Genomic DNA, 13,213 nt, shown 5'->3' with positions numbered 1-13,213 from the left:
ATGTGTAAATCAGATGAAAACACAGACTTATATACTGTGTATATATGTTTATATACAGTTCACTTTATCGCTATCTACAGGGGCTCTTTATTGGCGAGAGCCGTCGTCTTCGCTCTCAGTTTGTGACTAAGTGCATGTGTTATCGGCCTCTTTTATGACAGTCTTTATAAACACGCTCAGCTATATACAACGTCGTTTTCTTTTTTAATAAGGTGAAAAATGATACGGTGAGATGTAATAACCATCCCACTATGTCCTCCTCTGTTGGCTTGTCATCAAAATAAGGAAGGGAACAGCCATCGCTCTCCTTCTTGGTTTGCTGATTCAGCTGATCTGACAGCTTATTGCCAATAAATCCAACCTTTTAAGAGAATGAACCCGACTCATGGGAGTTCTGCTGGCTTTGTTAGCGTCGCCATGTTTCCTCTGTGGCACTTTAAGCTGAATCTAGCTACATTATTTTAACCAGAGGGTAGAGTTCTGCAAAAAAAAAATCCTGCTGGAAGCAAAACAGCCTTTGTTTTAAATTTTATTTTCCACCTGGTTAAGTTTGGTAATGGTTTTGAAATTCCTGTGATGTGGATGGCAAATCAGTACTGCAAAATATTCCACTTCTTTTTGCCTTCTTGTTTTTGATCTTTCACATTGATGGCATTTTCTGCAACAGCGACATGAAGTGCACTTTTTGTGATGGTGGATTCAGAGGGCGTTCGGCTTTGGTTGAAAGTGCTCTGTTTTTTTTTTGTTTTTTTTTCTCTAAATCTTTTGTCTTTAATGATTCGATTGTAAAACATGTTGCAAAGCTTTCTTTTTTTTTCTTCTTTTTTCATTTCATTTTCTGAGAGCCATTATTGTCTGTGTCAGACTGAGAATTGGGCTGTGTCTGGGGGGTGGGGAGTGAACATTGGCATGCCAAGAAGCCCAAAACATGAGGTGACAGCTATTTTCTCTCTTGTACCTTGATCAAGGGTGCTGTCGCCTGTTTCCAAGACAAAACTTTGAAGTCATTCATTGTTTCAAATAAATTACTATATTTTGATATTTGAAAATTTGTCTGTGTTCTGATTTTTTTTCTTTTGCATGTTATAAAACACATATATGTCACTATTGGTGCTTTATCTAGAAGAATTAAAATTGTTTTCATTAGATCAGACATGTAGAGATAGATGGATGGAAAAAGTCCTTTTCTGAATGTCTGTATAGAGCAGTCATTCTTGTATGAATAAAATTTTATTTAAAAAATTCAGAAATAATTAATATAATTCACCATTGGTTCATAATGTAAATATTGATTTTTACTATCTCTTAAAGTAAATCTTTTTTACTCGTTTGTATTGAAAAGAATCCTTTTAATTTCAATGTGACATTAGCTTTAGTCACAAAAAAAAGTCATAGATCAACAGTTTTGGTCCTCTTAGTGCGAAGCCCAATAGTTTCCTACAAGAAGGAGACATTGGAGACATTAGATTTTAGTTTTATACATGAGCTGCTATAAACAAAGTGTGGCAAGGACTTTTTATCTTTTAGAACAGGGGTCTGCAACCTTTCATATCCAAAGAGCCATTTTGCACAGAGTCCGACCAAGTTTTTTTTTGGCTCTTATAGGAAATTAGTTGCCATCTTAAACAATCAGCAAAAATAAAAATATTAAACAATTTCCAAGCTATTTAAAAGAAAAATGTCTGTCTTGTTCTTTTATTCTCCATTTTTCTGTCTTATAAAAAACACTAGCACTTTTAATACTGGTATTTATTATAGTACATCATTTAGCTCTTTATATACATTTTAGCCTCTATTAGGAGCTGCTGGGTCCAAAAGAGCCACAGGTCGCTGACCCCTGGTTTAGAAGAACATGGGTGCAGAAATCAGGCTCCTGGGTTGATAAGCTTGGTACTCCCTAAACCAGAGGTCTTCAACGTTTTCCAGGCCAAGGACCCCCAAACTGATGGTGAGATGGAGCGGGGACCCCCTTATTTTATATTTATCCATGAAATAGTGTTAGATCAAACTGGTCCTATAGTCCCTCTATTACAGATGGAGTCATGTAATGAAAGTAATTTTGCTCTGGGATTATCAAAGTATTTATGATTCTGATTCCACGTTGATGGGACAGGTGTTGCGAATAAAATGGTGCCCAGCTTGAAAGAGCTCCTGTGTGTTGCTGAATGTGTGCATTGATGACTGAAAGATATCTTCTGACTCCATTTATCTTTTTACTACAGTTTGTTGAATTCATGTTAATGTATATTTAAAGACATTTCAATTAGTGGAAAAAATTGCAGAGGCGATATAAAAAAAGTCTAATTAACCAAAGCTTTCATGACCCCCATGCAGTACCTCCTTGGACCCCCTAGGGGTCGCGGACCCTCTGTTGAAGACCTCTGCCCTAAACAGTTCAGTGGGCTATAACAGGGATCTATGGAAGCATGAACATCAAAACTTGTCATTTAAACTGGGGAGATCCACACATCCCAACACCTGTACCGGAAATGAAAACCAGCCTGCTTCTGATTGATCTCCAAGCTGGCTAACACCAGATAATATCTCCGGTAATCGAGTCATCCTGAGAGATGACCGGAGAGTCATAGATCTCTGTATTTCTGGTGTGTAGAAACGACTGGTTTAGTTTGTCTCATTCTCCCCTTATGTGTCTATCTTAAACAAGCTGTTCCAACTCAGAACTTCCTGTAAGGCTGACATTTACAACATTTATTCCTTTATCAAAGAAATTCCCCCATTTCTGCAGTACTTTGTAAATAAGTACAGATTTCATTTTTGTTTGCATGTTTTACTTAAACGTAAGAAGATCTTTAGCAGATTATCAACATATTTCTTGATTACATTATTAGAATGTGTAATTTATTCTTTATTTGAAAAAAAAAAACTTTGACTCCTGAGAAATATGCAGGAATCTTAATAGTTATGTGATAGAGATTGGTCATTGAAAAGATCACCAAATAATCCTTCAGATTAATGTAGAAACATTGAGACTGATTTAGATATGTATACACAAACTAAATATTCAGCTCTGCTACAAAATTCTGTTGTAAAACCAAAGATATTTAATGCGACATCAGATAGATCTGTGCTAAAATACCTTAATAGATAGTTTGAGATAAAAACACCTTGGTAAAAAAAAAAAACACTAAGAGAAATTGTAGTGTATTATTAGCTTATGGATGGCATCAACTTTACAAGATCAGGGCACTAAATTGAAAGAATTTTCCAGTGGAAACTTCTCTTCAAAAACATAAATGTCAGTTTATAAATAGATTTTAAAAACTAAACTTGTTTTGCAAGCTTTTTAGCTATGAGAGGAAAAATCACTGGAGCTGATCAGTAAAAACTGAACTATAATCCAGAAGTTTTAGCACGTTCAGATGACGGTAAAGGTCTTATAAAAGAGAATAGGACTTATTTTCACCATCATAACACTTTAGATAATCAAGATCTAACTATTAAAAACCAGTAGGATGTAAAAGGGGAGAGAGTTGGAGTGTTGATGAGGCCAGCTAGTGTCGCACAGAGTTCTCCAAGGACTCTCCGTCAGCATCTACGTCCCCGTGTAGCTCGCTGGAAATGTGGATTTCAACTGTACTAGACTCTGAACCTAGCAAGACAAAACAGGGGTACATTACTTGTTGTTGCTGCACACAGAATGTTTAACTGAATTTGTTACATATTACTAATAGGTTATGAAAATGTTAAACTGACATAAAATGTAGTTATTATAGAGAAAAATCACTTTAGATTCACAAATTCGTTTTGACTTTTCTGCAATCAATGAAAGAAAAATACATTTTGTAAATGAATGAGAACCAAAAGTCCTTCAGAAGAATAACTTTATTTTAAAATATTTGTCAGAGGCACCAAAAACAACACACAGAGCACACGGAATTGTAGTGTTGAAATAAAAATATAATTTTTGGCAGTAAATGCACACTTCCATACACTATAGTGTAAGTTCACAAGGTACATTTAGCTACAACTGATGTGGTCTAATACAACAAATATGCCAAAGAGTTGTAGATACAGTCAATCTAATCTTGGAGAAAAAGAAAAATGTAAAAAGATATGCTTTTAAGCCTTCATACCGTTTTGCCATGAACAGTACTCAGATCCATATCAAATCCTTTTTATATCTTATTTTTTTACATCAGCTAAAATCCTGATATGGGAGCAGCTTTGTTATATTAGACCGCATTAGGTACAGATATGGGATTTTTTTCTCTTAATGTGCAATCCTTCTCATAGCTCTTAGCTAATCGTCTGATTATCTGTAAATAATGATGCCTAAAAACCCTGAATGGAAAATCACAAAGGAGGCGATAACATTATACAATAAAGAAACATGTCTTTTAGATTTTGATTTCCATACAAATACTCTGGTAATGTTTCTTCCACTTCAGATCATTATTTACAGACAATCCATAAATCTCCATGAGTGCAGTTTCATGCTGCAGCTGCATATTCAATCAAAATAAAAAAGAAGATGTTACACAACAGGAGCTGACACCAACACAGATGTAAAAAAAACAACAAAGTTTAAAATGAATTTAAGTTGTTGTTTTTTTTTTCCTCAAATCAAATTGCTTAAGTTATTTTTTAACAAATGTTTTTGTTAAAGCAAACAGACTTCATGAACATCTATTCATGAACATCACCAGCCCTGATATACTGGTGAGCTGCTTGCTCCACTGGCAAACCAGTTACCTTCAGAGAGGACGCTGATGGCATCAGAGTGCTGCTGTCCGTTTCCCACTGTGTTTTTCTGGACTTCCTGAACGTGACTCTGGTAAAGCAGAGTCGATCCGAATACTGGATTTTGTCCAGGTGTGTTAGGCACAGAGGTAGAGCCCGAGTCCCAGGCCAGCTCTCTGTTCTGCTGTGGGTTAAGGTCCACGTCCAGCCCTGTCCAGCCATGAAAGGCCAGAGTGTTAAGGAATGCCGTCATCGGGTTCAGAATGCCCTGAAAGAGTCAGATGCATCATGAATACAAGCATTTTTCAGGTTTCAAAAAAGATGATCTATCTGCTTCTATCATTTCTGTTAAACCAACCATGATAAACCATGTAGTGAGTGCTGCATTTCTGATATCTCTAAGGCTGCTATCGCTGATGTCTGGCTGCATCTCCAGGTAGAAGAGGAGGCACTCATTGATGATATTTGGAGACCAGCTAAGATAAAAAAAAAAAAAAAAACAGTCTTACAAAACAGCAGCATTAAAGCAATCAGTACAAATGAATGAACAATGATTAAAGAACATTTTTAATTAATCATGAAATGACTCTCCTTATATTTTTAATGCTGAACAAACAACACTATTTACCATCCAAAAAGAACATTAAATAAAAGAGGTAAAACTGCTAAGTTTGTCTCAGAAGTCAGAACACAGACCGGGGCAAGAGCTTTTAGTCACAATTAGGCTAATAAACAGATGACACCCAGGCTGATAGTATGTTTAGTCCCTTTATATACTTTAAAACCCTAAACTTTAAAAAGTAGGACTGTACAGTGCATCTTGTGCTATTAGTTTAATATGATGCAGACTGTCAAAAGGAACAAATAAACAACTGAGTCCTTTTATTTGAACTATTTTTAGCAGACACTGCAAATCTTGTAAAAACTGAGGATCGCTTCGCTGACTTTCCAAATTAGATTTCAGAAGGCATTTCTAACAAGAGGTTTTAGAGATCGTCGATATCTCCTGTTACAAAATGATATAACTTGACTGAGGAGAGACAGGGAACAGAACTAGCTGCCAAGGAAAATACTTCAAGAAAAGTTCAACTTGTTTGGGGATAAAATAAAATGACATCACTGAAGTAAAAGTAAAAATTAATGTGCAGTAAAACTAGACGTACAAGTTTGCTATTTTAAAAAACATAAGTAAATATATAAGGGGGGATTTGTTGTAATCTGATGCTATAAAAGAATAATATAAAGAATAATCAGAGTTAAGTTGAACAAATATAAGACTTCAAAATACTTTCCTTAAAACATAAGGAAGTGAAGATGAGTGTAGCTGTTGGGTGGATAACTTACCAAACAAAGAAAACAAGCATTATTTTAAAGAAGCGAATTTTGATGTCGTTAGCCAGCCTTCTCTCATTTTCTGTATAAATTCCTTGTCGTCCTTTTAATAAAGATGTCACTGTGGAAAAGTAAGAAGTTTGCTTTTAATTTCTTCTTGGACATATATATGTGATGCACTTTAATTTTTCAGAGGCTGCAATTATGGAAATGAACTGACCTGCGGAGACGGTCCGGCTAAAGAACACAGGGTTGGCTACGAGGACGAGGAGCATAGGGGCGTACGTGGTGATGTAGTGTGGAATAGCATGCTGGAGGCCTTGTTCACAGCTGGGAAGAGAGAAAGATGATCAATAATACTCAGCTTTCAGAACTTGCATTCCATCTGACATATTTATAGCTGATATTTGCCTCCGAAATAATAAACATCTTAATATTGTTTAAAGTAAAAAAGAAAAAAAATAAACTGAAAAAAATACAAAATGCATTTGAATGAAAAGTAAAAAAAAAAAAGAAAGATGTCAAATGGAAAAGAAATGCAATGGGCTGTGGAAAAATTAAGGATATGGATCTAACTGGAGGCTATTTTAATATAAAAGCACCTTCAGCTCCTTTCAAAAGGGTCATAGTAACAATGCAGCAAATAGACAGAGGAAGCTGACTCCAAAGTTATGGTTTAACTGACTGGAAAGATTGATGCCTTCGAGTTATAATGTGAGCTGAGGGACAACCTCTGGCCTGAGAGGGAAATAAATTTAACAGTAGGTCTGTTATATATCTGAGGGATTATATATGTAAGCCTCTAAAAGTAGAATTCCTAAACTTAACTAGACTGGACTAGAGTGAGCCCAAACAGGAGAATTGATTTGTCAAAACAGGGAAAAGGGCCATCACTGTTATAAACTTGAGTTAAAACCAACATAAAGGTCAAATAATCATCTCAGGTTTCCCTCAGAAACCAGCGATCCAACCCCATTTATTTTCGTAAATGATGAGAACATTTCCTGAGATGCGTAAAGATTTTTTTTATGTGCTGTTATTGGGGGAAATAATCAAGGCATCTTCAACATTACAACACTTATGTTTTAATCAAGCCCCTTTAAGATTTAGATTAATAAAATAAAATAAAAATATGTTAAAAAAAAGAATCCATTCAAGAAAAATCCTGAGTGCTAAGTAGAAAGCAACTGAACTTCCTTTCCTTTCTTGGATACGTTACACCTCTACTTCAAAGGCTTCTTCACAAGTCTTTGATGAATGATATTCTACCAAAGTTTATATTTGTAAAACAATATATTCAACTATTGTCACCCATTCCAGGTAGGCAATACAAAGTTCTACTGGATTCACTTTGTATTAGTCTTTTTCCTGCTTTACAAAGGTAGGCTTGACGAAGCCATGATGGCAATTATTTTGCATCCAAGTAGTATGCAGTTCTTCATATGTTTCGGTATCGGGGCCAAAAAATGGCATCAGCGCAACACTAATTATTATATTAATAATTTTTTTTTTCTGGCCATTTTTTCACTTTATTGGGAAATTGCACACTAAAGGCTAATTTATACTAAGAAACCAGGTCGTTTGTGCATGAGATGCAGTGAATGCAAATGTGCCCCCGCCCCTTCCGCAGACACTTTGGTGCGCCTCTCCAAAATTGTAGGTGACCGCAGGCAGTGCCGCAGACAGAAGGCCTCTGATTGGTCAAACCTACATCCGCTCTATACTATGCGTATTTCCTGTTTGGTACCTTACCGGCTTATTTTGTTTTTATGACCGCCATTGCGGAAAACGACTTGTGAAGTTTGACCAGCTAGAGGAGCGAGGTCCACGAGAACGCTGGGACCCTTTTTCCACCTGGATCCCCGCTCTTTTTCGCCCTCATGTCCCTCCTTTGTCGCACAAACTTTCTTCCACTTCTTCACCGCCTCGGTTGTATCTAGACCCACAGCTCGTGATTGTCCCTTTTGCATTGGGGTGTGGAATAACATAGCACAGACTGCGACACGCTGCTGCGGGGAGTGTAAGCAGCCCTTTATGCTGAGGAGCACAGCAATCCGGCAGGAGGCTCTGAGTAAGGCCGCTGTTCCTTCATACCCAAATGAGTTGGCTGAGGTTGGCCTCCCTTGGAGAGTAATCCAAGCATGTCCCACAGGAGAGAGGCAAAGGGAACAGCCTTGCCACAGTTGGCATTGGAACGCCTTCCGCTTCCATGGGGATTGTGGTGTGGTAGATTTATCTGGCCTTGTGACCAAGTCAAAGAGGATGGTGAGAAGTAAGTGTACTTAAACCTAACTGCCAATCTGATTTGGGCAGACATCCCAAAAGTGTCACAACCTGCAGCTGATTCAATTTGTTCTGGTGTATATTTTGACAATTTATTTGCTGTTATGTTCCAAGGTTGTGCACTCTTGAGTTATTTTCCGCTGCTTATTATCGTTAGCTGTTGTATTTAGGTCATTCTTGTGCTCTTTGCACTTTTAGATTTTTGCTGTTTGATAGTTTCATGAGCTTCAAGTTTCTACTTACCTTCCATTACTGCTCTCTATACTCTGCCCAGCTGTTTGTTATTTATTCTTATTAAAATGATAAGAAGGAAACATATAGTCTATCCAGTTATCTCTGTCTCCCTCTGCTTTTGATTTATTTGTTTGCCTTACGGTTCCAGCTCCAGCCCTATTATGCTTAATATTTGTGTTTCCTTCACTTCTCTGTCTTCATAGTCACCTGCTTCTGGGTCAAAATATGAACAAATTATGAAAAAGTAATATGAAAGATGCAGACATGATATCGGGCATCATCAACAGCGACCTATTATTTTTTTTCTCACTACAGATGCATAAACCAAATCTTTCCTGCCTGCTAACATCAAAATGTCCTTAAATGTAAAGCGATTCAGATGGAAAAAGATTTTTTTTTTAAACAATTAGAAAATGATATTATTCAGGTTTTATTTTTTATCGTTATTTATTCAACCGTTCACATGGCTTTCAGATTTAAAACTGAACAGATTTGCTTGATTAATCTTTGGGAAAATGGAAACACGTCTTACTCTGAGATGGATGGATAGTAGAGCATGGCCACTCCTTCAACACACAGCAGCACAGCCAGACCCCACGTAATCATGTGGTAGAGGACAATGGTGCTAGGGGGGGAGAAGAAAGTCATGAGACTTGAACTCATAGCACATGCTGCAGATCTTTTTTTCTTGTGGATTTTTTCTTTTTTATTTCTTACAGGAAACAAACATCCTGCTCTGACAGAAGGAATATGAACAGCTATTGTGGAAGCATCAAACTGCTCACACTAACAGTGTGTACAAGATAACATTAATTAAAAAAAATTACCTGATCCCCGCAGAAGTTTTCACCACCAGGAAGACGTCCACAGCATAACAAAAAGTCCACCAAAATGAGGCACTGAAAAACAACTGGATCCACATCTGCAAAACATTAAAATGACAAATTGTCGGCAAAAATTATGGCTTTTTAAACTTTTACATTCAAAAATCCCCTTTATTTGGTGACAACCAAGCATAGAACAGTTACTGCTGTCAAAGGATGCCAGTGTATTGAAATATTTTTTTCAATTCTGGTTTCAAAATCGTCAAAGCTGGCATTTCTCTCTGTGACCTCCATCCCTCCCACACATGCACACTAGTTGCTAACAGATTTTTGTCTTGCTTACAAAAGAGACATATTGTTCTTTAAAATAAAGAATATCATCACTTTGAATCTAATAGTCTGCAGCAAACATGACTGAGCTAACACTGCAAGCATCATGTCTGTCATCTACTTACAACAGTAACGGTTTAAAATCAAAGCAGCATGGCAGAGCAGTTAAATGAGCTCTATTCTCTACTTTTGTGTTCTATTTTTTTCTGTAAATACACAGTGGCGTTTAAGGTCATCATACCATAAGAATCTCATGGTAGCTGGAAACAGTTCAAAGCTACAAACTGATACAAATGATGTTGACCTCAGCTGATTCTTTAATGCTAATCAGAACATGTGACCTTCCATGGCATTCTAATTTTACCGAAGCGTGTATGTGTTTATAAAAATAAAATACCATTAGTTATAAACTAACATGCATGTACCTAAGATGTGATGTGTGGCTAGAGTGTAACAAAATCACTGAACCACATCAAGTTCTGCTGAGCAGCATCCTTATACTTACTGCGCTGCCAACACAGAAGGTCTCTGGCAACACGTCCGTGTTGTTAGTCACTGAGATGCCTTCGATGATGCTCGGCAGGCCCAGCCACACAGAAGATCTGACAATGATCCCTGCAACAGAGAGATTTGCATGATCTTTAATCATTAAGTGCAGTAAGAGAGGAGGAAACACAAAAAACAGGCAGAGCATGTGGAATTTACCTGGATTTAATTAGCATGTTAACATGTGTTTACTTCTCTAAGCTGCTATGGTTTAGCACTTGCATTAATTACTGTCAGTCAGGGAGTCCTTTTAATGGCAGCTTTACATCATGGAAATATGACCTTCCAGCGGGTGTTTTTTATTGGGGTGTTTCCATTTTCTTCAAGAAAGTGGAAAAAATAAGGAGACCTCCTGGAACCTTCACGCAATGCGGTCTGCTTGGAGCTGTCCTAGTTCCGCAGCGGTGAATGGATCTCACCGGGCGTGGAAACATTACTTCACCTGCTTATCTTCTCAGTGGGAACGGTGATGAATGAACAGTTCAACAGTCAGAGCTGCACTTCCTCAGCATGCTGAGCAGCAGCTTGGATTCAAAACATGTGGGTAGGAAAAGTGCCAGAGAAAGATCCTCCTGGTCTTATTAATTTAAATTAAAAATAGCAAATATTAAATAATTGAATTTTAAATGGATATTTATAACACTATCTGTTAAGTTGTATTAAAAAACCAGCAGTTTTTCATATAGCTAAAACTGCACAATATATTAATTAACACAATAACTTTGTGTAATAAAGCGAAATTAGTGCAAAAAAACAGCATCACTATCACTGATTAAAAAAAAAGAAATAAAAATAAACCTGAGATTTAATGAGAAAGCATCATGAAAACAGTGGACTTGACTCTGTATGCTCAATTGCAACTAACAAAATGTGCTTCAAAGTTGGAAATGGAATGATCATTTTGTTATTGCCTACATGCAGGCTTCAATTTGATTCCAGAATAAGACTTAATTAAAAAGAACAAAATGGCAGAAAAGGGAAATATGATTGCTATTGGGGCTGGGAAATGAATGGCATTTGCAATAAAATCACAATTTAGAAAAATGCAATTTTCAAATCGCGGAGGCCCTCAATTTTAGTCACAATACATTTTAGAGGAGTAAGACATTAAATTTTTCCCTTTGGTGGCGGTGATACGATTAAAGTGGATATGCTGTCACACAGAAGGGAACAGAGAGTTGCAGCTAGCACCTACATCTAAGCATTATAGTAGAAATAAAACCTTTTTTATACAAATGTTACATCAAAGTCCTGTGGCACTGGATTCTGGACAAGCAGGATTTCAAGGTCATGGAAACCCTGGAGTCAAACATCGACATGGTTATGCTTAGTGCAGAGGAAAAACGCAAACAAATAAAATAAAATCGCAATTCTGATTTTTGGTGAAATCCTTCAGCTCTAATTGCTATACAAAATTCTCATGAATGTTGCACTAAACCATTAGACTGAGAATTATTCTTTTTTTTTTCCTGAATGTGTTTTTGAAAAAAAAAGGAGTATTTTCAGTTTTAAAGACAGTTATTTATGTCTTATACAAAAGTACCAAGGTTCATGTTTGTGCAGGTAATAAATATAGAAACAGGATTAATTTGTAGGTTTCATTAATGATTACTAAGCAAAATATATATAAGAGCTTTTTATTCTAAATCAATAAAATTTAAATCCAGGTGTATGGAGAATAAACTTATAATGTGTGGCCCACTCCTGACTTAATGCTGCACACTTCCAGTCTGCTGGCTGAAAAAACTCTACACTTTCAAAATTGTCTTGCATTGAAATATACCTGGTTATGGAAACAAGGGCAGTCATGAAATAGAAGCTGAAGTAATACCACAATCACTCATACTAAGGTAAAGCTGTGGCCGGCTAGTTAGCTAAGCAGAGCTAATTAACTTGTTATACTTTTATTCCTCTACAAAGAGTGGAATGGGATCCCATCTGTAATATTTGAGACAACAAATACTTTTCTATATTTTGGTTATGTCTTTATAACAAAACAACACATTGAATTTATTGAATTTCCCATTTGGGATTCATAAAGTATTTTTAAATGTTTTGAAATCAATTGAAATACACCTTATGTAATAATATGATTATTTCTTATTTAAAAATTGTTACTGGCATCTATAAAATGAAAAGAAACAACTTTACAATAGGCTATATTGGCTGTAAATAAAACAAACACATTTGTTCTAAATTTGTAAATATCTAAAAACAACAATAAAAATACCAACCACGTTTACCAAAGGATTGGCAGAAATAAGCACAGAAACCATTTTAGGATTCAGAAAAAGATTTGTTGAGCTGATTGTATTGCATAAACTTGCAAATCCTGCACTGCAAAAAGGCGTCTTCCATGATCATCAAGTGTTATTTACAGCTTATTTACTCATTCCTTAGATTGCCCTCTTTATCATCCATTTAATGGAATCACCTATCTATTTTATCAACACTTCAAATGGGATTTTAGAGAAACAGCTTTGTGTTAAGCAGCACAGTTTTATCATTTTGCTTTTATTTGATTTAATAACCGGTTTCTGCTGAGTTTGCAATCTGCATCTCCTCTGCTTCTCTGCAGGAGCTCTCTGTAAATCTGACCTGATGGAAATCTAACAATGTTTATATATATGACGGAAATAGGAAAGCCTCGTTTTACTGCTTTTCCTGCTTTCCACAACAGGTACCAATAACACCCAACAAGCAGCAGGTGGGTTTGGCTGCCTGTTAAAGAAATTATTAACAGACGTATATAAACTGCTATAAATACATGAAACGTACAGCTTCACAGTGTTTTAGGAACAAATGGATGGAGATTTCATTTTTCATTACCAAAATATTTTTGTATAAGGATCGGAGATTCAGTTTCAGAGCTAGAGTGTTTTATGTATAGAAAAGTAAAAAAATAAATAAATAAAAATGTTATAGTCAATCAGTTTCAAATTTACTCTAAGAATTATGAAAAA

General features: G+C 36.2%; 1 protein-coding gene across 1 annotated transcript in view; it reads right to left on the bottom strand.

Moving 5' to 3' along the window:
* Window positions 1-2,383: 2,383 nt before the first annotated feature.
* gpr143 (G protein-coupled receptor 143) overlaps window positions 2,384-13,213 on the bottom strand; it is a 12,083-nt gene continuing 1,253 nt past the window's right edge. The window contains exons 2-9 of the mRNA XM_015395702.1: window positions 10,210-10,319; window positions 9,378-9,472; window positions 9,083-9,175; window positions 6,254-6,363; window positions 6,046-6,154; window positions 5,060-5,177; window positions 4,714-4,969; window positions 2,384-3,610 (exon numbers count right to left, since the gene is read on the bottom strand). Of these exons, the coding sequence (XP_015251188.1) occupies window positions 3,513-3,610; window positions 4,714-4,969; window positions 5,060-5,177; window positions 6,046-6,154; window positions 6,254-6,363; window positions 9,083-9,175; window positions 9,378-9,472; window positions 10,210-10,319 (989 nt within the window). The 3' untranslated portion in view covers window positions 2,384-3,512. The remainder of the gene's footprint in view (window positions 3,611-4,713; window positions 4,970-5,059; window positions 5,178-6,045; window positions 6,155-6,253; window positions 6,364-9,082; window positions 9,176-9,377; window positions 9,473-10,209; window positions 10,320-13,213) is intronic.

This window comes from Cyprinodon variegatus, unplaced genomic scaffold (genome assembly GCF_000732505.1).
Source record: "Cyprinodon variegatus isolate N-32 unplaced genomic scaffold, C_variegatus-1.0 Scaffold754, whole genome shotgun sequence".
NCBI classification, from domain to species: Eukaryota; Metazoa; Chordata; class Actinopteri; order Cyprinodontiformes; family Cyprinodontidae; genus Cyprinodon; species Cyprinodon variegatus.
Note: the sequence above shows the minus strand (reverse complement) of the source record. Positions and strands in the feature narration are given on the sequence as shown.